The following is a 25,323-nucleotide window of genomic DNA, read 5'->3' as shown; positions in this document are numbered from 1 at the left end:
ACGAAGATTCAGACAAAACCTCCTGAAAAAGAATCCTGTCTGAATTATGAAATGAATCCTGGTTTCAATGCAGATCTTTATAATACTGTATATAGAAATATTTATCACAATAATGTTTTATGTAGCAAATACAATACAAAATGTTGTACAGTATTTTCCATTAGTCAAAATTGTCCCGACTTTCAGCAAGTTTTACTGACCGTCTATAATTTTTTAAGTAATTGACACAATTTTTCAAAGTCAATATCATTTTGTCAGAATGTGTTTGACTGCTTTGAGCAGTTGAATGCCATAATAGTCATGGCACTCAGAACAACTCAATTTTTCCATTGATTTTTACCTATTGCATTTTATTGGTTGAAAATTCAAAATGCTGCCATTCTCGCAAATTTGTCCCCAAACTTTTCATAGTTGGTCTCTGGGGGACTAAGTTTAAAGGTTAGAAAATGTGGGCAGAGCCATAAACAGCCAATCAGATTTCACCCATTAGATTTCATTACTTTATATTTAAACTGCTGCCTATAAGAAACACTTTGCATAGTTAGTCACTAGTGGACTGAAGTTAGAAAAAGTGGGTGGAGCCACCAACCATCAATCAGATGACATTTATAGACTTCCATTGGAGAAATTTAAATTCAAGCCCTATGATTGTATTTTAATTCAACATTATGGCAAAATTTAAAAATTATGGTAAAAAAGTTTTTTTTTCTTTTCAGTAATAAAGCATGTACATTCTCACATATAAATTCAACATTTATTTAAAATAATGATGGTACATTCCAGACAAAGCACATAATAGATGACTATGACATAAATATATAATCTTTCTAATTTTCAGTTATCTTATAAACATACCAAATGGCATAGATGAAAAATACTCTAAACATTTAAAAATAGTTGCCCTTTATGAACCTTGCAAAAAATAGAACATTTTACACATGCATATATATTTAACTATTGTCTAAATGGAGACATACTGTGAAATAATGAATATATTGGCTGAATGTTTTAAAGATTTCAGTTAATTATTTTGACAAAAAGATCTCAATGATCTGATACTGTATAAAAATGTACAGTACGTTTAAAGTGCTATGATATGTAAAGAAAATATGGTTATAAACAGATTCAGGCTATGGCAACAAGTATAAGTGCAAACATGTATACTTTTGTGCATGTGTGTATAGTATATGTATTGTGTCCATTAAAATATATTCTTCCTCTATATCCTTTACTGGTGGACAGTCCTCAAGCTCAGTCCATCTTCACCTCATCCAGTCACTCGCTGGAGTCAATGACAGACTGAAGTATGGAAGGCAAGCAGACTTCAGGCCATGTCCACCAATGAAAAGCACAGTGAATGTCAGCACCGATGCACCCACTCATGTGATCAATTAAGTGCACATTGACATAATGGAACTCTGGAATTCTAGGTTCCACTAGTGGGTTACATATATAGTCACTACTTACTTGGCACTGCCCACTTTTTCTCTAGACTTCTGGGAATAGACGCTATATTTTGGGTGAAAAACATTGCAATTTGAGTCCAAAAATTGTACTTTGCACTGTTTAAATATATGAGGCTTATCCTCTTACTATATATAAATATATATATATATATATATACACACACAAGTCTCATGGGTGTCCGCACTCTTTTCTCCTGTTTTGCTGAGGTGCACGATCAAGTGTTGTATTATATATGATAAAGGATCAGCACACTCATTTGTAGATCAATCAAACGTGCTTTTATTTATCACAATGCTGTGTTAAATAAAAGCACGTTTGATCTACAAATGAGTGTGCTGATCCTTTATCATATATATATATATATATATATATATATATATATATATATATATATATATATATATATATATATAGAGCGTTAATGGGACGCACATCCATTCGAGTGAAAATGTCTGGGTGCCAATTGTAAAGTAAATAAATGTATCCCAGCAAATGACGGCACACCAAGAAAATTGTAGCAAAACGCAAAAAAGGTTGAATTACATCAGGTTTATTTTGATCCAACGTTTCAGCTCCATCTTGGAGCTTTCGTCAGGGAAAGCTCCAAGATGGAGCTGAAACGTTGGATCAAAATAAACCTGATGTAATTCAACCTTTTTTGCGTTTTGCTACAATTTTCTTGGTGTGCCCACACACACACACACACACTACTCCTTTCCAGCAAATCGACCGCATTATTTTCACAGCCCTTTTGGATTAGTATTGGCTCAAAAGGTATTCGGGTATCCAAGGATAATGAAAACATTAAACATTTCAGCTACTACATTTTAGCTATTTGCTATACACACAATTATGAAGTCTACGTTGCTATTTTTATTGCACTTACATGATTTGGTTCTGTAGATTAGGAAGAACTTTTTTTGTAACTACTTTACCCAAATTCGGAATATTCCTCTGTGTAAACCGAGAAACTATCAGAAATGAAGCACAATCTTTTAAATGCATTTCAGAGTAGTTATACCCTCATATACTTTAACACGCAAGGCTATTAAAGTTTCCATGAGGAAGCAGTGATGTATAGTACTGTTACACACCAAGCTTAAACCCAATAATTTAATTAAGAGGTGATTAAAGGCACATAGCTTTCATTCAAGGTGATTTATGTAACAAGTGGTTGGTTGTGCTTTCAAGTATAATGTGTTTGTATTATTTCCTAGTATGAAAGTTAATAGTGTCGCTGGCAAAGAAAAATATTGAGATCTCCTAAATGCAAAGATTATGTGGCTTATATTTGTTCTGAATTCACAATCAAAAATGTCTCTTTTTCCTTTTTGCAGCTCCGTGTTGTAGTCGTGCCATTATGTTTGATAATGTCACGTCAGGGATAGGTGCAGTTGTTCAGCATATATTCACAAATAGGATGCAGTCTAATCCTTGATTCCAGGAAAGTGCTGTTTTTTTACTGGCTTCCTGAGATACAGTTCACTTCCAGAAGATATGATTGGCAATTCATTTTCCACGTGATAACTGATCAGATGGATCACACTTTCAAAAATATGGTCTTTAGTCCTTACCTAATAAAAGAGTATAAATATTTTATTCACACACAATGTGCCAAAAATTCATTAAAACGTGTATTATAAGAAAGTCAAAATCCAGATTATTTAGAAGTTGTGGAATAAATACACCCCCTTAGAATGACCCATATTGGAATACAAACTGTTATCCTAAAACTGGTTAACTCATTTTTTATGTATAAAATACAGATGCTAACTTGATAAAGGTCCTAAAAAGTACAGATATCAATGTGTGTCACATAAAGCCCCTACATTGGGGAATATATTATCCCCAAATATGTGTGTAACACATAGAAAGAAAACATGCTGGTGTGAGTAACATGTGGCTTGATGTGAAAAGCCTTTTTAGGTAGACACTTTTGATGTAACTGTTCCTTTCATATATCCCATACTAATCTGTATAGCTTAATGTGTGCAATGAACATTCCCTTTCTCCATATTTGCAGTTAAACATATGTGTGGGGTATGTCACACCTAAGAGTTGCTGACATCCATCCAGCATTCATTAAAATCCTGGGTGACACAAGCACAGACATTTTAGATTATATTTTGTAAGGTTTACATTGGTTCATGGTTCATTTAGAAGGATTATACACTAAATGCCTTTAAAAAAAATGACTCATCAGTTTTTGAAAATAAAACAAAAAAATCTATTTGAAGCTCAGTCTGTCAACTTTCTAAAGGGAAAACAGACAGACTATGTTGTAAAAAAAGGTTTGACCCATTGCAGGTATATCGCATCCATGTTGAGGTATTGGCTTCCTTAACGGTAGAACTGCACAAGCGTTTTTCTTCGGATCTACGTCCACCGACAAAATGCACGCGACAAGTCGGATGGAGATGCAGGTGTCAAGATTCTAATTGGACTAAATGAAAAGTCGCAGGTAAAAACTACATTACATCAGACGCAACACGACTGTCAGATGTGGACGCAGAAAGCAGCGTATTCATCCGACCGTGTAGTTGTTACCTCCGACTTTTCATTCAGTCCAATTATATCTTGATGCATGCGATTCCATCCGACTTGTCGCCGGGCGTCGATCCAATGATAAACACTTAGTGCGGCTCTACCCCATGGGTAGAACCACACGAGCGCTATTACTTGCGGTAGCATTCGTACCGACTCGCAGACGTCATGTTGAATCTAAGGTGAGTAATAGGAATGTCGGACGTTGTCACTGCGTGCATCTGAAATGACTGTCGTGTCGGATGCACGCAGTGACAACGGCCGACATTCCTATTACTTACCTTAGATTTGGTGCATCCAACATGGCGCCTGCGATTCATCTCAGCGCGTTGGAACGTATGCTATAGCAGTTAAAAGCGCTCATGTAGTTCTACCTTGAGTCTCCAGTGTACAAAAGGCAGTGTCAGGAAAAAACCCGGCCCAGACCCAGTACTAGATTGGCCCCCCAAACGGAAAGAAAAGTTGTGCGGCGCTAATAAGAAAAGGCTGCCTGTGAAAGAAGCTGCCTTTGATATTAGGACTCCTGGGAAAGACTGCCTTTTGACGGCAGAAAGGACTTTTGTTTTGTGTGCTTTGAAACCAACAATCTGGTGAGACTTTACTTTACTGTTTTCTTCCTAAGCATGGATGTTGTGTCTTTTTATGTTTTGTATGCTGTCAAAATAAACCACAGACAGGACCCTGAAAACTTTGTGTTTCCAACCTGAGACTCCTGTTTCACCCGTGAATCTGTTTTGCTTGATCCCTACTAGCTGCTACCAGCATTTCCCCCACAATATATAACATAAGAAAATGTAACTATAGTTATGCAAAAATACAATTTTGATGTAAAGTTATCTTTTAAGTAAAGACATTGCTGTGTTTGAACTTTTTGAATAAACAGTGAACCGGGCTTTTAATCAGTGATGTAAACCTTACAAATCACTGCTTGGATCTAAATGCATGTGCTCGCTTGTGTCATTCTAGGCTGCTATACAATGTACCTCCCTAACCCATGGGTAGTATGCTGTCCAGATATTTTTGCACATTCTTCCTAGTCCTCCAATTTCTCAATTTCTAGACCCACCCTGTATAAGATATTTAACAATAATGAAGGGTGTAAAGAAGGATCAACCTATTGTCTGGAACCACCTCTTGTGCCAGTTCCTTGTGGTCTTTGGACTAGTCACATAGCTACACATTCCTACATATCTAAAAGCTCTACTCTAACATAATAGAAGTAATCCAAATATTAACATCACTGATTTCTTGTAATACCTGTATGCATTTGTTTTTTAAAGTCAGAGTGCTGTTTAGCTCCTGCCAAGCACCATCACAGACATGTGCCAGCTACCAAATGTTTTAGTGAATATTGCGGGCATACACCCCTATCCCCCCATTATACTAAATGTGATATGTTTTTGAAAATCACCCTCATCATGTAGGCAATGATGAATAATAGATCCTATCTGTTTTAAATTTAGGCTAAAACAGATAATTGTTCCTCTGGGCTACCTGTCTGTGATAAAAATGATCTCTCTCCCAGAAACACAGAAAGATTTGCCTATCCAATAACAGCTTTGTCTTCACACAGGGAAAGATAACATTTTGGTTACTCTTCAGTTGCTGATTGAAAAATTAAAAAAGTGGAATGGCTGGTGCTAAAGATTTGGGGGATAATTTGTATCAAAATAGACCAAAACTTTTGAATGTAACTATAGAGGAAGCAGACCCTGCAGCTGCAGGGGGCCCAGGAGGTATAGGGGGCCCCATGAGGCTCAAATTCATATACAATTTCAATACATTTTGGTAAAACAGGACAACCTCTGTATATGTTTGGGGCCCTAAAATTAATTTGCTGTGGGGCCCAGTAACATCTAGTTACGCCACTGGCCTTGTGTTAAATGCTATTCCCTTCTACTTTAAGAGGTATGTAATGCAAATATTTGATCTGGACACAATTGGGCAGATTAAACAAAAAATAAGTTGGTGTTTTTTTAGATTCAAGAAAATATCCGTTGAAAACTCTTAGGGGTCGATTCACTAACTTCGAGTGAAGGATTCGAAGTTAAAAAACTTCGAATTTCGAAGTTTTTTTTGGGCTACTTCGACCATCGAATGGGCTACTTCGACCTTCGACTACGAATCGAAGGATTCAAAGTAAAAATCGTTCGACTATTCGACCATTCGATAGTCGAAGTACTGTCTCTTTAAAAAAAACTTCGACCCCCTAGTTCGCCATCTAAAAGCTACCGAAGTCAATGTTCGCCTATGGGGAAGGTCCCCATAGGCTTGGCTAACTTTTTTTGATCGAAGGATATTCCTTCGATCGTTGGATTTAAATCCTTCGAATCATTCGTTTCGAAGGATTTAATCGTTCAATCGAAGGAATAATCCTTCGAACGTTCGATTGTACTATCTGCACTAAATCCTTTGACTTCGATATTCGAAGTCGAAGGATTTTAATTCCCAGTCGAATATCGAGGGTTAATTAACCCTCGATATTCGACCATTAGTGAATCGGCCCCTTAGTGAAGCGTTAAACTGTTGCATATTGTTTCTTTTCTCCAAAGGGAGATTGGATGCCAGAGACTAACTCAGATAAGTAGCAGTGGCAGGAGGGAGTACAAATAATATGGAATGGACTGTGTCTGTCCCGAGACCACAAAAGAAAAGCTAGCACGTTTTAGTTAATATAAATTAATTGTATAAAAGTTGCTTGTGTGTGCCAGTCACTGTTTGAATTGGTTTGTTTGAAAAACTGACCAATCCTTTCTTTGGCTTCTAGTGCCCCCCCCCCCCAGTGTTCAGACAACATTCAGACAACATTAGATAGTGACGGAACTATATATTTTTTATACAGCATGGAAATGTCTTAAAGTAATAGTCTAAGTTTAAAGTTATAGTGATGTGCTTTTCTAAATAACCGAAATGAGTCTGTGTTGCAAACATGTATTGAGTAGAGTAGTTTTTACATGTACCTTGCCATCTGGGTCCACCAGCAACAGATGTTTTGGATACCCTCCTTGAAGTCCACTTAATACATATTGACAAGCAGATGTTGTGCTCTCCCGTATTAAGAAATCTCCATCATTAACAAGGAGACCTTCTGCAATCTTTCTGTTCATTTTACCATGGTACCACTCCTCACACTGCAGTGAGCTGCACACAGGCAATTTCATCTCTTTCTGTACGAGCTCTTGAAATTCTATGATAGGATAATGAAAAAAAAAAAATGAATAAAAAGCAAACGTTTCTGTTCTAGCCTCACATTTATTTATTTTTTTGTAACTTATCATTTTTATTTTTTCCTCAAAAAGAGCAAGGCATAATAACACATTTTGTACAGTCCGCATTTATTTTTATAGTACCTCTATTCACAAATTTCTGTTCTTTGTTGTCATAAAAATGTACATGTTGCCAACATTAAAAGGTATATTTTTGTTTTTAAAGCTGATTGTAAATTCTTTTAGCACCCATGCCTTATTGTTATGCAACAGAATAACAGTAGAAGAGCATAACAGTAGAAGAGGGAACTTTACAGGTATCACCATAATAGCTAGCAAGTGATCTTCCTGGTTTAAACTGTGTTGTAAAAAGTAATTAAAACACTGGAATCAAAGGCATTATTGCGTTTTAAGGTTATACATCTCATATTTAAATTACTTTTTCGTATAGTGCAGGCCACAGTTGTCTTAGACAATCAGCAGTTAACCTTTAATATTTAGATTCTTTGTTCATTTTGTTTTTTTACAGTTTGGTTTGGAACTAAGACTTGTCTAATTCATAAACACTACTTATCCTAGTAACCAGGCACCAGTTAGGAAGTAAAAATGTAATATGAATAGGAAAGGGCCTGAAAAGCAATATAAGCAATAACAAATCCTGTATGATTTATGATAAAATGAAAGTCTCCTAGTCATCAGGGTTTTTTTTTTGTTAGGGTCAGTGACCTTTACAAGAAGATAGTATTTTCAGTTGGAAAGAAATAGTATTAGTTATAGCAAATGTTAAAAAAAAAACACTTTAAAATTTGTTCCAAATAGCACATTGAAACATACTCAAAGTTGATTTAAAAGGTGAACTTCCCCTTTGCATATCATATCCACTAAAGATTTACATAAATATTTGTTAATTCCCAAAATCCCAAGGTACAATGGAATGCCTGTTCACAATTTTTAAAATGGCTTCATCGTTTGGAAAGAGTTGTTTTTCTGTTTCCAAAACCTTATTAAATTACTTAACGCCTTTATAGAAAAATCTGTAACATACTTTCTTGGCTTTTTCCAGATATCTGACATTTGTTAGGGCTGTCTTGTTTTGGCTCTGTATTTATATAACAAGGGTCATCAAACATTGCGGCATTGCTAACTTGTGGTTTCAGTATTTTGGAAGGTGAGTGATCTGTGGAGAATGATAGGTTTTTATTAGACATAATTCCTTTATAGTTGTAGAAGTTATACAGTTTGTATATTAATGCAAACATGCCCATACTTCCAAATTAGGCAGCAGACTCTAATATTAAGTCAGTCTTCAGTCTCCTGTTCTCTTTTTCATCTAAGCCAATACAATGGGTACAGGATTTTACCCAGCCCCACACATTGTATCTCATTCCCTGTCCTCCTTTTAGCAGGACCCTCTTTACTATATCTGACAGTATTTGGATGCAATCTTTATATTTGATATATGCATCCTAGTATTGTACAATGATGCAGAACATGCTGCGTTATAAATACTTTTGAACAATAACACTGAACAGTGAGCATGCATAAAGGTCCATTTGCCTGCAGCACAAACGGAGTTTCAGATATTGTTAGGACCACTGTCATTGTACACTGGCATTTGATTGATTGAAGTTCAGTGAGAGGATGGGGGTATCCTTGGCTTCATCTTAAACTTTCAGTTGTGAATGGGAGTTAATGCTTTATAATGCTTGGCACCCCTATCTGGTCCTTGTATGTATGTCTGCACAGTAGAGGGAAAATAAAATACCAACAAATCATATATTTAAAAATAAATCAAAACAAAGATAATTTGAGTATGATATTGTAAGTATAAGGTCAGGAACAGTGTAAGATTGGTGGGGAAGTTGAGGGGAGTTATTCAAACCATTTAAATGCATGGTCTAGTGTGCTATCCTGTATTGTGTGCTAGGTGCTTTGGACATTTTGCAGTGCCTCATGGTACACAATTTTTTTCTGTTAGAATGTATGCTACATTGGTACTGTCATTAAACCTTAAAGGGATTCTGTCATGGGAAAACATGTTGTTTTCAAAATGCCTCAGTTAATAGTGGTGCAAAAGAGCAAACAGATGTTTTTATATTTAATTTTGAAATCTGACATGAGGCTAGACAGGTGCCCCTAGTCATGTGACTTGTGTTCTGATAAACTTCAGTCACTTACTGCTGCACTGCAAGTTGGAGTGATATCATCTCCTTCTGTCCCCCGTCCCCCCCATTATCAGAACAATGGAAATGTAACCAGATAAAAGCTCCCTGGTAGAAATAAGAAAAACAGTCGATAGTAAAAACTTTGACTGTAAGGGCCACTGTGTTGGCTGCACTCTGAGGTCAATTTTAGAGGAACAGAACCATGCGGCTAATTATTCCTGGTAATACAGACACGTTGCTATCAGTTTTCATAAGAATATGTCACTTAACCTTAAAGGGGTGGTTTACATTTAAGTTAACTTTTAGTATGTTATAGAATATTTATTTTAATTAGGGATGCACCGAATCCACTTTTTTGGATTCGGGCAAAACCCCGAATCGGCCGAATACTGAACCAAATCCTGGATTTGGTGCATCCCTAATTTTAATTAAAAATTTTTAAATTATTTTCCTTTTCTACAGATTCTTTCCAGCTTTCAAATGGGGTCACTGACCCCATCTATAAAAATTAATACTCTGTAAGACTTCACATTTATTTTTAGTGCTACTTTTTATTACTAATTTTTTCTATTCGGGTACTCTCCTATTCATATTCCAGTCTCCTCTTCAAATCTAGGGCAAAAAAATGAAAACCAATTGCAAATTGTTTCAGAATATCGCTTTCTATATCATACTATACGTTAACTCAAAGTTGAACAACCCCTTTAAAACATAATGCTCTGTAACTGAAGATTGCCCCAATTTTAAAAAGAAAAACATTTTTGTTTTATCCTTATATATCCTTATATATTATCATTAGTTTAAAGTGCATCATGTGCTTGCTTGCTGCAGAACCTTTTAGCCCCTGTAATCAAAGCAGGCAACTAGACTGTAGTTTGACATCATGTATAACATAACATTTCAAATTAAAGCTTATTGAAGAAACTGAACAATTTCAGATCTTACCAATTTTTTTGTGATCCTCTAAACAGTTTTCATAAATGTTGGAACATTTTGCATAACCAGTCTACAAAGTAAAAGCAAACAATAAAATGAATAACATGAATAACAATGTTAAACAAAAGAAGTGGAGGGTACTCAGAGCTGGTACAGACCCAATCAAATACAGAATTATAACCAAACCCACAATACAGGTATGGATACAGGAAACCAAAGTACTTTCATAAATCTGCCCACTGGAGAAAAAAAAAAAAAAATGCTGAAAAAATAATAATAATACAATCTTTCTGTGATTCTTTTTCAACATGGGCAGTGTGTAGAATTATTAAAGAATGTTCATTCAAAATGCTGCCATAACTATTAATAGTTTGTAGTAGTTTTTTATTTAACTGCAAAATTAGTAAAATATGAATGCAATATTTCTGATCATTCTACAGAATGGCAAATGAATACTATAGAAGAGCAGTAGCCATCCTTATTTCTATTCTATGTAAATTCTGTCAATGCTAAATAATTTGTTTTTGGAGAAACCATTTTAATGATATGACATTAGTTTTCGTGCCTGTCACTAGTATGAGGCATGGGGGCCGTGTGGGTGAATAAAATGGGGTCCTTGCATCAAAACCAACAAAATTAAACTCCAGATTGTAGTAACATTGGCCATTTGCTGCTCACGTAAGAAAAACTCGGGGATTGCCAGGCAGTGTATTGTCACAGTGCCAGTTTGTTATACAAGTTTGCTCTTTTGCAAACGGTTGAATATTACCTTTATGCTATTTCTTTTTTTTTTATGTCTGGGGTCACATATACTGATAAATACATGGAATCATTATTGATGCTGTACGGGTTTTGTCACCACTCAAAGTACACTCATTGCTTAGGACTCCACCAAGAGGTGACATATGCAATTTAAACAGGTAGTTAGTATGTTATAGAATGCCCTATTCTAAGCAATTTTGTATTTGGTATTCAATTTTATTATCAATAGTTTATGAAATATTTGCCTTCCTCTTCTGCCTCTTGCCATCTTTCAAAAACAGCCAAACAACTATTGCTCTGGGAGGCTACAATTTTAATGTTTTTGGTACTTTATATGACTTCTCTTTCTACTCTAGACTCTCCTGTTCATCTTTAGTCTGTCATTTTGACCACTGCCTGGTTTCTAGGGTAAATTGAGCTTTTTATTTTATTATTTCAGCCCCTGTGATTGGTTCTTACAGAGACGTTGATGTGGCCACAATTCCAACTGTTAGTTGGAATCACAGTAAGAGATACTGTATGCTTTGAGGAAAAGGAAAGGATAAATCACTGATGGGAGTGATTTTAATTATATTATTGAGTGCTATGCTGATATATTCTTGCCTTTCACACGGATTCCTTGCTGGGTCTGAAGTGCAGTAGAGTAAAACCAGGACAGTCAAATTATTGCTCTACTGCACATGAGTACAGCTCAAGGCCACTGCAAAATTCCCAGGATGGAAGCACTCACTAGAATACTACAATAGGCTGGCATTTATTTTGCCAGGTAAGCAATTATCGATGGTGGTGTCTAAAATATTGTTTGATTAACCATTTCCTTGTTCTTTAATCGTGATATATGAGCAATTTGTGGTACAGGTACGGGACCTATTATCCAGAATGCTCGGGACCTGGGGCTTTCTGGATAATGGGTCTTTCTGTAATTTGGATCTTTCCACCTCAAGTCTACTAGAAAATCATGTAAACATTAAATACACCCAATAGGCTGGTTTTGCTTCCAATAAGGATTGATTATATCTTAGTTGGGCTCAAGTACAAGGTACTGTTTTATTATTACTGAGAAAAAGGAAATCATTTTGTAAAATTTGGATTATGTGATTATAATGGAGTCTATGGGAGACGGCCTTTCTGTAATTTGGAACTTTCTGGATAACGTGTTTCCGGATAACTGATCCCATACCTGTATTTTGAAACTCGTTGGCCAAATGGAAAACACAAGGGCAAAATGCTACAAATTCATACATGTGACATAAGCTTTAGGTATATTTTGTGTGGTTGCCAGCTTGTGTGTTTAAAGGAACAGTAATGTCAAAAAATAAAAGTGTTTTAAAGAAATGAAAATATAATGCAGTGTTGCCCTGGTAAAACTGCTGTGTTTTCTTAAGAAACTCTACTATTGTTATATATTGCTTAATAAATAATATTGCTTAATAAATAAGCTGCTCTGTAGCAATGGGGGCAGCCATTCAAAGGAGAAAAGGCTTGTGTTATCTGTTATCCATTAGTAAACCTGTGCCATATAGCCGTTTTTCAATTTCCGCCATTGCACCACAGCAGCTTGTTTAAATGAACTATAGTAGTGTTTCTGAAGCAAACAGATCAGTTTTACCACTGCAGGGCAACAGTACATGATATTTTCATTACATTAAAACACTTAAATTTTTTGGTGTTACTGTTCCTTTAAGTAAATTTACTGATAAATTTATGTTAGTGTTGCTAATATTTGCTTACAATCATATGATGTTTATCATAGGTAGATATTAATTCCATAGTCTCTGTTTTCATCCTCTTGCCCAGCACATCATCAGCTAACGGCCCTTTTCCAGGTATCTCATTGTAGTACTTCTGGGTGTCCTTGTCTTCATTTTTCTGAGTTGAAATATTAATGTCTAGTTCTGCACTATATAATAGAAATAAATAAGAAATTAGTAACTGCACCTACTGTATTCTACAGTTCACCTCGTCATTTGTTCTAGAATATAATTAGAAAATATTTGGGCCAGATGCTCCAATACACATGTGTAACCAGCACAATATTGATTAAACTACTATGGAACACAAAACATCCCTGTTTTTGTCACAACAGTACATTTCCTAGGTTTAATGTCACTGCATTGTGTTTTTACACTCCTTATCTTTCTTAATTATTTAAGAAATATTTCTGCATGTGTCTGTTATAACTCTTTCAAGATAAAAAGTATTTCTTTGAGCAATAAAAACATCTTGGTTTATGTTAATTGATTCTTCTAAAGAATTACCCCATCGAAAGGTCTGCAATATTGCTGCAAAGTTGTATTACCCTCTGCTTTCAAGGATTTCCATAGAAGAAGTGTTTCCCAAGTAAGTTGCCCCGTAGCCAGTACGGGGCAACCCTTTTGAAGTAAAAAATAACAGCGGTATCACTTTTTTTTTTTTACCACTTTCTTATTTTTTATTTCAAAGGGTTGTCCTGTAACATTCTTATACTGAACAAAGATGCAATTACCGTCCCAGCTGGTATTCTCTTGCATTCCAATTCAACACATATATTCTGTATATATAGATGGTGCTCACATCAGGTGTGTGTGCTAGGTCTAGATATATTTACATGACCATTTAGACAATTAACTTTAGTGACTTGTTTTAAATTCATCTTACCTGTCATTGGTGTCTATCAAAGACGGACTTTTCAAAAACTGCTTAAAACGTAGTTCAAATGCTTGCCCAATAGCATTTATAACCTCTTGAGCCAAGTTGTTTGTGCATTCCATTATGTGACATGCTAAAGCAGACCAGAAATAATAGCAGTATGCAAAATTAGACATGGTATTTTGTAGTTAATATAAAGAAATGTACATTATATATAATATACCAGTATATGATCTATTATACTGGGGGATTTCCAGATAAATGGTCTTTTTGTAATTTGGATCTCCATAACTTAAGTCTGCTAAAAATATTTAAACATTACATAAACCCAATAGGATTGTTTTGCCACCAATATTGATTTTTTACAGATTAGTTACCATCAAAACCCCCCACCATCTCTTTTTAACCAATAGTTCCCTGCACATTGCAGACTGTGTGTAAAAGTCCAGGGATCTCCCCTAGTGGCTTTTTGTATGCAGAGTTGTGCAGTTGGGTTGGTGGCCAACATCTTTGGCCATGTCACATCTAGGAGGTTATTTAACAAGTTCCGAATTTATCTCAATATCGGCTGCTACAAACTCCGATCTAACCCGCTGGGGTTTTTAACGCCTGAAAATTTGCTTTGCGGGAAAAGCTCCGATTTTCATGATTTTTTCCCGTGAATTTTCCCTGAAATCTCCGAATTTTTCGGAGTTTTCACCCGAAAGCTCCGAAAACATTGTGAAATTGCCTGAAACCCCAGACACAACCAAAAATCAATGGGACTGTTCCCATTGACTTTTATGCAACCTCGACAGGTTTGAGATGTCGTGTTTTTATATTCGGGCTTTTTAGCCCTCGGGATTTAATACATTCCGAAAAATTTTAGATTTTTTTTAAAGTTCAGATTTTATAAAAAAAATCATGAATTTATCGGATTTCGGGTAATTTTGGGTATTCAGAGTTTAGTAAATAACCCCTCTAGTATCTGTCTCCCTGGCAGTCTTCTGAGTTTGACAGCACTTTATGTGGGATTGTTGATGATGGTGGTGGTGGTGGGGGGGGGGGGTTGCAAGGCTTCATAGAGTTCTCACACTTGTGTCTAAACTCATAGTAAATTACCCCTCTGACAAATCCACTAGAATTAGGATGCTATTTATTTCTTAGAGTTTTGTGTTTTTATTTATTCAACTAGTCCACATTTTTTCTTTCTGACTTTTTAGGAAATGTCAAATGGAAAGCATGGTATTAAAACAGAGCTGCAAATTGGCAAAACAGATTATATATGTGAGTGATATAAGTGAGTTTATCCATTTCCCACCATTAGATGGCAATATCTATTCAGTTACGCTAAGACATTGTCATCAAAGATGATATATATCACTGAGGACGTAAAGTATTGGAAAATAAATACAATTAATGATAAAGTCTCCAGAAATTGCCCAGCAGTGTTAGTATGTGCTATAAAACAAGCAAGATTTATTGATAATCCCATACATCTAGACATCTCCTTTATACATGACAGACATGAAAAAGCTAGTAATGCAAGGGCTGCCATCAGAAATCATGGGGCCCCATGCTACTGACTGTAACATACCTCTTTGGTTAACAGGATCCTTGGCTACATATGCAACATAGTCGGTTGTATCCTAAAAAAAAAAACACATTTCCATTCTGAAATATATATATACAATATTAACTAAATTAAAACTTTTTTTTAATAATATTTGATGAATTGCATATGTTTCTGCATAAACTGCAAGAATGAATGATGTATTTGACCTTTGCAAAATTTAAAGGAAATATATAGCTATGGAGGACAGTGTTGTATGAAAGAATTAAGATATTTGTATTATGAGAGCTGAGATAATAAATAGAAGAGGTGCTTGGACAAAATATGACAACAAAATATAAAGTATGAAAGTGGGTTTATGCTTAAGTGTAATAATTTTACACAAGGAGGATTTTCTGTAAATTAGAGTCACGTCAGAGTTGCGCACTGAATGACATATGTATGCATTAAGCAGATTGATGGTGTGTTAGTTGGACATCAAACTAAACAGCTGTCATATTTATATTGTGTTATGTGCGCTGTTTTGGAAAATGTAGACGAGAAAAAGTTATTAGGCAAATGGTGCACGTGGGAACCATTAAAGTTGGCGCTCCTTATTATAAGAATACAAGCATGTTTTATGCTTATAAACATGCATGTTTACCAATACAATTTAATTGAAATTGAAATATTACACTTTCAGTACATTCACAATATCTTAATGTAAAGGGAACTATAATGTAAGAACAATTGTTACTTAAAGTTCATAAACATGGCTGTTTTGCCAACCTGACTGTCCCATCTCAGTCTGTGGGTTAGAGTATCTAATGCTAACCGACTACTGCTGCACAAATATGGCTGCCCCCTCATACAGGAACATGGGGGGTAAGAAAGGTAATGTAAAAGCATCAGGCAAATACTTTTATGGCAAAATTATAAATAGTATTCAAAGATAAAATTATGATGGATATAAAAAAAGATTTTCGGGTGTCAGTATCTCTTTAAAGGGGTTGTTCACCTTTGAGATAACTTTTCGTATGACGTAGAGAGTGATATTCTGAGATAATTTGCAATTGGTTTTCATTTTTTATTATCGAAGGTTTTTGAGTTATTTAGCTTTTTATTCAGCAGCTCTTTAATTTGTATTTTAAGCAATCTGGTAACTAGGGCCCAAATTACTAGGGATGCACCGAATCCAGTATTTTGGATTCGGCCGAACCCCCGAATCCTTCTTGAAAGATTCGGCCGAATACCAAACCAAATTTGAACCCTAATTTGCATATGCTAATTAGGGGTGGGAAGGGAAAAACATTTTTTACTTCCTTGTTTTGTGACAAAAAGTCACACAATTTCCTTCTCCGCCACTAATTTGCATATGCAAATTAGGGTTCGGATTCGGTTTGCCTGGACAGAAGGATTTGGCCGAATCCGAATCCTGCTGAAAAAGGCTGAATCCTGGCCAAATCCCGACACAAATCCTGGATTTGTTGCATCCCTACAAATTACCCTTGCAGCCATGCATTGATTTGAATAAGGTACTGGAATATGAATAGGAGAGAATCTAAATAAAAAGTAACAATAACAATACATTTGTAGCCTTACAGAGCATTTGTTTTTTTAGAAGGGGACAGCGACGCCCATTTGAAAGCTGCAAAGAATCAGAAGAAAAAGACAAATAACTATAAAACTATAAAAAATAAATAATGAAAACCAATTAAAAAAGTTGCTTAGAATGGGTCGTAATATAACCTATTAAAAGTTACTTTAAAGGTGAACCGCCCCTTTAATGCTCACAAGAAAAGTATTCTGGACCACTGCATGTTTTAGCCAAGAGAAGGGTCCAAGGTTAGTGGTAGCATCCACTGGTGGGTAAATATAAGACAATAAACAGTGTAAACACAGTTTTTTAACTGTTTACTTACTGGATCTCCACCAGATGCAAATGATATTGACTGCATATGATGATTGGCAACTACCTGCACAAATAATTAAGCATAAGTATTTATCAAAAAACAAACATATATCACAGCTTATTTTTGTTCCAGGTTGAAAGATGCAAGCATGCTTAGTAAAAAATTATTTCAGGAAGGTATTTGGCCACACAAACCCGGAAGGCCCAAACCACACTGTTATGTGACATGCCCAGTTGTTATGCCCCAACCTTTCCCAGTCCAATGTAAAAATCCTGGAGACACATTGAAAAAGTCCAGATGGGTTCACACTGCCACTTTAATGCAATGATACATTGTATAAATCATACCTCTTTATGTAACCCTGTAATGGTTATATTCAACCAATTGTAAAATGATGGCGTAGAAGTTTGAAAAAAGCATTAAAGCAGTATTCCACTCTACCACTATTCACACTGCACTTTATACTGCTTTTTATGCCAGAGGCACACTTTGCTCATAAGGCAAGAATCATAGTTACGTCTGTGACTGTTAACATCCCAACTTTCATAAATCGTATTTTTATTATTTATAAATTTAGCAGTGCCAGGTTACTACAAAATTATAAAAAAAACAAACAAAATAATATAAAGTAACACCCACCTTTCACATTTAACAGGCATGTAAATTTGAGAGAGACTGATTTTTTGCAGCTGCAACTTTTTTTTGTAAAGCATTGGGGTCGCATTTTTACTGTGTCTCTTTGCAATTTTTCAAAAAGAAAAAAAAATTACATTTTGCGACCTAATACCATAGAAGTTGATTGATATTTGTTTTGTTTTAGTTTTTCACGTCAAAATAATGAATGTAACAAATGCTCCTCAAAATCTTTAAAGATATTCACTAAAACCACAAAGCTTTGCTTACTGTGCTTACCTGTTGGGTATCACTGTTTGTCAAAGTGAGGCTGTTTGTTGATATAGACAGCTGAACATTCATACCAGAAAACTGTAGATTGCTCTTCCCCAAAATGGAAGATAAGAATTTCATTGGAGGCTAAAAAATAAAACAGCATTGCTATATTTAATTGTATTTAAAATGTAGTTATTGTGAACTGTTATTGGTTGAAAAATGAGGTTTCATCCCCATACCTACATACCCAATCCACTATATACTATGAGTATAACAGGGGAAATATGCAACAAATCGAAATCTGAAATGTTTTTGGGTTTTTTTTTGTACCTTAAGATGTTAGGATTTCCAACATATTTTCACTGGTAGTGGATCAGATTTAGATGATCCGTTTCTATTTGGAAATACTTAAAATGAATTATCTCATTCTCTCTTTTGTGGAACCAAGACTCAAACCTCTTTGGTTATCCCAAACCTGGCAGAAGCTAAAGGTAGATGTGATTAGAGATGATAACTTTTAGAGGTGCTCTCCACCAGAAAACTGCTTTTTTGCATAATGAAAGAAACAGCCAGTCAATTTTTCATAATCCAATACGACTTTTAATTGCCCAGTATGGCTCAAAAGGGAACCAACATGCAACAACTGAAAATAAGGAATTACAAGCCTTCTATAAAACATGGATGCATGTTTCACCAGCTTTGTTAAATGACTTTTTTGCCTTTTAATTGCAACAGTAAAATGCCGTCCTTATATTAGATGCTCCCCATTGCTGAGAATCAATGTTTGGCACACAATACTATTGCCATTTTTAGATCATGAAGGAATGTAGGTTAAACTACATGTATTAATGTATTCTTCTGCTGCATACATCATATGAGAGTTTTAATGATCCGATATAAGTGTGTTATGACTAGGGTTGCCACCTTTATGTCTGGCTGAGACCAGGCAGGGGGCAGGTCCGTGACATCAGTGGGTGTGTCTGTGACATCAGTGGGCATGTCTGTGACATCAGTGGGCATGTCTGTGACGTCCGTAGGCGGACCCGTGACGTCAGTTGGCCGGGCTACGACACGGCGATCAGTGATTGGCCGATCGCCGTGACAATCAAGGGAATCCCTCCCGGTTTTCCTTATATGGAAAACCGGGCAGGAAGTATAGACCCGGGCAGCCCCTCAAAATACCGGGCTGTCCGGGTCAAAACCGGACAGGTGGCAACCCTAGTTATGACAAATGTTGAACAACAGTGACTCAGGGGAAGGTTTATTGTAATATGTAATTCTGTTTGCGTTCTTTTTCCTTTGAACTCGAAAACTCATTAATCTGCCTCCCAGTGTGAGGTATTGTGTATTAGGAAGCTGTTACCCCCATATTCAGCCCAACAAACTGAGTCTTCTATTCATATGACTAAAACTGCCAAAAATACAGTATGTTTATTTCATGGACAAGTAACAACAATCATAAACATATTGCTTCTAAAAATTACAATACAAAATGTCATAACACTGGTTATTTTTATGGTATCCATGTTTATTCATTTACGTATATAAAACCCCACTCCCCCATCTAAAAATCATAGGGGCCTATTTATAAAACCTCAATTTTTTTCTGCTCGAGTTTTAAAGAGGAAAAATTTTTTTTACATTTTCAAGATTTATTATGCTCCAAAGCTGCTAAAAATCCGAATTCAAAAATACTTCATCTAAAACCTGTTGAAATCATGTAGACAATTGCAGATGGTCACTTTAACAATTGGAACATGTTTTTTTTTTACTTTCAGGTTTAGCTTTGGGCTGTTTGCACTGATTTGTGTTCGATAATCCAACTTATCAGAGGCCCATTTATCAAAGGTTGAACTTTAGAGTTATGTGAATTTTATTTTTATTCACAACACGAATGGTTAATGATTTGATAAAAAAATTTGATTCAGAGATGGGGTTAAAAAGTCAAAAATTCTAATCGAATATGATTAAAGTTTTTTTTATTTGAAAAAATCTCAAATATCATTACTACAAACAAACTCGTCTTAACACCCATTTATGAATTTGGTTTACTTCAGGTCGAAAAAATTGTATTAAAAAATACTAACATTTATTTTTTTTAAAAAAACGCAAAAAATTATCGTTTCTATTTGAATCGTATGCTTTTATCGAATTGCCACTTGAACACCTCAAAACACCCAAAATTCATGAAGGTTAAAACATCTTCAAATGGTTAAAATTGTTCCTTTTTCGAAGAAAAAAAGTACAGGGTGCAGCAGATGGGTTACCGGTAGTGATGTGTGGGCCGGCCCACAATTCAGATGGGGTTCGGGCCGACCTCACACTGTTCCTCGCAGGTGGCAGGAGGGTGCGGTTTGAGCTCTTTTCCTGCTCTCCCTGCCCACCACTATCAAATGCCGGCTTCCGACTTCCAGGTTCGTCTTTTACAGACGCTGCTACAGCTTGCCCCTTTTGTGACATCATCGGCGGGGCAGCGTAGGTCTATAAAAGTAACAGGAAGTCGGATGCGGGCGGATTAGGGTCGGGGAAAACCCCAACCCGCACATCACTAGTTAAATAAGGAAATGATACCCTTAAATAAGGACTATGCCTAAAAGTATATTTGAGTGAAAGCATCCCACAGTAAACATATTTACGCATATACTTACATTTAGAAATACCCACAAATAAGTATCAGTCCCGACATAAATTATAAGATGGACATGGATCCTGCTGTCACAAAATCACGGGTTACCCTTAATTTTGCTCACATCAATGTGGTACTGTATATCAATGAAGATGCTGGGTGTAGCTGGTTGCATAAACAACAGTTACTTAATAAGTGACCTTTTAATAAAAGTTATCTAGTGGCCTAATGGTTTTATCTTCTAATTGTCTGGTAAGTTACATTAGGAGGTACATTATTCTCTGAGCATGGCTGGCACAGTTCCTCAGAGGTTGCCATTCACCTTGACCTTTACGTGTAAACTCTTTCTTAATTGATCTGACTAATGGCATGCTATACGCAAGAGCAGGCACTTTCACTTTTCTTTAATTAATTAAAATATTTGTTTGATTTTTGGTTTTTTTCCGTTTACATAGTTAACTAATTTGTGAGTACTTCAACCAAACTTTAGTTTTTAAATGCAAACACACATGCTTTAGGGCTCTTACACATGAGCGTTCTGACCTGCGCTCCCCTGCGTTCCGTTTTTTGGCGTTCAGCCGCAGGAGAGCGCAGGAATAGACGCAAGTCATTATTTGAAATGGGGCTGTACTCACTCAGGCGCGTGTAGGCGCCGAACGCAGGTTCAGACACAACATGCTGCATTTTTCCTGCGTTTGGCGCCTACACGCGCCTGAGTGAGTACAGCCCCATTTCAAATAATGACTTGCGTCTATTCCTGCGCTCCCCTGCGGCTGAACGCCAAAAAACGGAACACAGGGGAGCGCAGGTCAGAACGCTCATGTGTAAGAGCCCTTAAGCCGCTGACAGATTCTAACATGAGTCAGTCATTTGCAAAAGTGTTAGGTTGAAGAAGCATGAAGAAAACAAGACAAACATTTAGTCTTTTAGGGACTGTTTAAATCAAAACTTACAATTACCTTTCTTTTCTTTGTGGCCCCTTTTGCACCTGGCACTGCTTCACAAAGGCGACTTATTGCTTCCCTGCAGAAAATAAAATAGAAGTACATTGTATTCCATTCCCAAAACATAAGACCGATGCCTTGTTCAGTTATCTTAATATTCTTTGTCACTAGAGAAATGTCAACTAGGTCACTAAGCCTGGATAATTATCCTTTTAGTGAGTTACTATTGCTAACATGGAAATTATTTGTTGAACATACCATCATTATTTACATATTACAGGTATGGGACCTCTTATGCAGAATGCTGAGGACCTGGGGTTTTCCGGATGAAAGGTCTTTCCCTAATTTACATCTGTATACCTTCACGCTACTAAAAAATCATTTGAACATTAAGGTGGCTATTTATCAAAGTCCAAATTCATCTCAATATTTTCTGCTACAAACTCCGATCAAATCCACTTGGGTTTTTTACGCTTATTTATAATTACATTTTCCCGAAAATTTGCTTGGCGGGAAAAAATCTGAATGTCATGATTTTTTCGGCTATTTTCAAGATTTTTTCAGAATTTTTACCTGAAAACTTTGGGGTATTGAATGAAACCCAGCGCATATCAAAAAATCATTGGGACTTCTTCCATTGACTTATATGCAACCTCGACAGGTCTGAGATGCCGGATTTTCAGATTCGGACTTTTCCATCCTCAGGGTTTAATAAATTACGAAAAAATTCGTGATTTTTAAAAAGTCTGAGTTGTGATTTTTGCATTCGGAGTTTAGTAAATTAACTCAATAGGATTATTTTGCCACTTATAAGACTTCATTATGTATTAGTCCAGGTACTGTTTTATTATTAAAGTGAGAAAGGAAATCATTTAGAAAAATGTGAATTTTATCTGCTTAATTGATAGTGACATAACGAAGGAATTGCCCACACCTTTCCATGAAATAGCCTTTGGGTCAATGGTCCAATTACTTTTGAGCCCCTGAAATTAAGTGATTATGTTAAAAAAGGCTTTAGTTCCTCACTAGTGATGGGCGAATTTATTCGCCAGGTGCGAATTCGCGGCGAATTTGCGCTATTCGCCGCCAGCGAATAAATTCGCGAAACTCCCGCGAAAATTCGCGTAAAAAATTCGCCGGCGTCAAAATTTTTTTTTCGAAAAACGGACGCCGGCGTCAAAAACGGGCGCCGGCGTCGGAAAAACGGGCGCCGGCGTCAAAAACGGGCGCCGGCGTCAAAAACGAGACGCCGGCGCCGTTTCGCGAATTTTTCGCCGTTTCGCGAATTTCGCGCGAAATTCGCGAATTTTTCGGCGAAGCGAAACGGCGCAAATTCGCCCATCACTATTCCTCACATTTTTATGCAATCTTTTTGTTCAACCCACTGAATTAAAGCTGAATGTCTGTAGTTCAACTGCATCTGAGTTGTTTCATTTAAAATTCATTGTGGTAATGTACAGAACCAAAATTAGAAAAAAATGTCTCTGTCCAAAGATTTATGGGCCTTACTATATAGTGGATTGTATTAATTACTTTAAAACATGGAAAATTCATACTTTATTAACTGTCAAAACCATGAAAAAACTGTAATACAAAACTTTGCTACAGAGTTCACGTGAGCTGTCCTTTTTCAATGAGAATTTTCTAAGAGGATTTTGGGGTTTTCAGATTCTTTTCAAAATCTTTTTGCTTTTTTTAATAGGATCGTTTAATGAATTATTTACATTTTGAGACTTTAGAGAAAATTAGTATTTTTGTGTTTTCAAAAACCTCTAAAACCACACAAATCAGGATTTTGATAAATGGGCCTCCTGTTCTACTGTATATTTTCCAGACATTTATATAGTTTTCCTTTATACTCTCAGACTACTGGAAAACAAATCAGAGTTACCAGGGTAAGTGTTACTGCTATTTTATTTTGTATTACATCCTCGTACTTGCAGATGATAGATCCATTGGTGACCAAGCAATTTAAGGACGACTAGAGAGCACTTGTTCTCTAATAATGGGAAGATGCTGAATGGCTTAATTTCAGATTGTATTGTGTAACTTTAGAATCCTGCTTTTTGAAATCCATGTTGTGTCCTCTTCTTTACCCACTCAGTAAGCATAATAGCAGACTCTTTGTTCATTGTAACTTTTGGAGGAAAGAAAGATGATATAAGAAGTAAAGAATGTTATCAAAAATTGCTTTTAAGCACAAAAAAGCTCTGCATCACCGAGGAACAGAAAGCGGTATTGTCTGAACACGACGGAAACAGCTCATCTGAACAAGGATACTTATTCAACAAATTTCCATTCAACGTCAAATTCAGCTGTATAAAAAGACATTATTGTTTCGTGTGAGAGCAAAAACATGGGGTAAAACGTATGTGTGAACATTGGGCTATTTCTTGTTTTGTTGGTCATTTCATGCAAGTGCAGATCTTAAATCAGAACTGCAAACAATCTGTTGAATGTTGGAGGAATCATTTATCTTTGTAAATGTATTTGTGAAACACTTCCCAGAAAGTTGTAGAGGGAACCTGCATTTAATGGTTCATAATATTCACGAAATTGTCAATGTACTACCTTTCCAAACTGTGTAATGTTTCATAAACACATACATGACAAGAAAATAGTGGGAGACTAGAGGCTGATTAACTCATGTTCCTATCTTTTTCAACTGAACCTTTTATTGTTAAAAATTGCACATTTAATGAATTATTCTGAACAATGAAAAATCCAATATTAATTAAGTGTAAAAACCTTGTAAAACGAAAATACTCCATCAAAAACTAGCAAAGTCACGTAGAAGTCATTGGGAGCTTTCCCTTTCAAATTGTAAAATCTTTCTTTGCTTTGATCTTTTAGAAGTTTTCAGGAGGGGGGTTCGTTTATAATCACACAGAAATTCTTACAAAAACAAGACTTTCAACGTTTTTGTATTCTTATATGGATTCATTCCATGTTTTTACCTTTTATAAATAAGTAGACATTGGTAAGTTTTTTAAAATGTGAGTTTAGTTGAGGTTGAAGACCTCTAAAATGACACAAATTAGAATTTTGATAAACAGGCCTCTTAAGGTTGTACAAGCAACATAATAATTACACTACAGCAGAGGACTAGAGAGAACACCCTATGAAGGTTGGTTTCTGATTGAAGACATCTTCAGCATTAGGAATTAACACCTGTGCCTTCAGCCCTGCAGCAGTCTCTGCTGTGGCTGAGGTGGACACTAAATAAAAATAATTTTTCAATTAATTAACCCTCGAATTCGACCCTCGAAGTAAAATCCTTCAAATTCGAATATAGAAGTCGAAGGATTTACTGCAAATACGATTGATCGGTGGAAGGAAAAATCATTCGATCGAGCTTAGTAAATGTGCCCCTTAATCTATCATTTCTATAGCTTTTTAAGAAAAAGTAGAAAGCTATGAATTTTTACAGAAAAATAGAAATGTCACTGTTAGTAAATGGGCCCCTTAAAGTATACTTCCCTTTGACTTCTATGGCATCTCAATAGTTTTAGGTTGCAAGATTTTTTTCACATTGTTTTTCGAAAAAATTGCGGTGAAAATGTAATTTTCACCGCTGTTTCAAGCCGTTTCAAGGATTCACCTTGTATTCAGATAAATCTTACAGTCATCTAGGTGTTTAGCACACTGTCCATTTTGGTTCAGCAATATGCTTATAGTGAAACGATCTTTTAAACATCTTTTACATCAGTTGT

The 25,323-nt window shown here is 35.9% G+C and overlaps 1 protein-coding gene across 1 annotated transcript in view; it reads right to left on the bottom strand.

Annotated features, from left to right (window-relative positions):
* Positions 1–2,140: 2,140 nt before the first annotated feature.
* The window catches only part of shc4.S (SHC (Src homology 2 domain containing) family member 4 S homeolog), a 44,600-nt gene continuing 21,417 nt past the window's right edge, over positions 2,141–25,323 (bottom strand). The window contains exons 3-12 of the mRNA XM_041588286.1: positions 21,626–21,689; positions 18,065–18,184; positions 17,162–17,215; positions 15,285–15,336; positions 13,718–13,841; positions 12,812–12,980; positions 10,328–10,388; positions 8,263–8,394; positions 6,972–7,198; positions 2,141–3,041 (exon numbers count right to left, since the gene is read on the bottom strand). Coding sequence (XP_041444220.1) covers positions 2,895–3,041; positions 6,972–7,198; positions 8,263–8,394; positions 10,328–10,388; positions 12,812–12,980; positions 13,718–13,841; positions 15,285–15,336; positions 17,162–17,215; positions 18,065–18,184; positions 21,626–21,689 — 1,150 coding nt within the window. The 3' untranslated portion in view covers positions 2,141–2,894. The remainder of the gene's footprint in view (positions 3,042–6,971; positions 7,199–8,262; positions 8,395–10,327; positions 10,389–12,811; positions 12,981–13,717; positions 13,842–15,284; positions 15,337–17,161; positions 17,216–18,064; positions 18,185–21,625; positions 21,690–25,323) is intronic.

Source organism: Xenopus laevis, chromosome 3S (genome assembly GCF_017654675.1).
Source record: "Xenopus laevis strain J_2021 chromosome 3S, Xenopus_laevis_v10.1, whole genome shotgun sequence".
Taxonomy (NCBI): domain Eukaryota; kingdom Metazoa; phylum Chordata; class Amphibia; order Anura; family Pipidae; genus Xenopus; species Xenopus laevis.
Note: the sequence above shows the minus strand (reverse complement) of the source record. Positions and strands in the feature narration are given on the sequence as shown.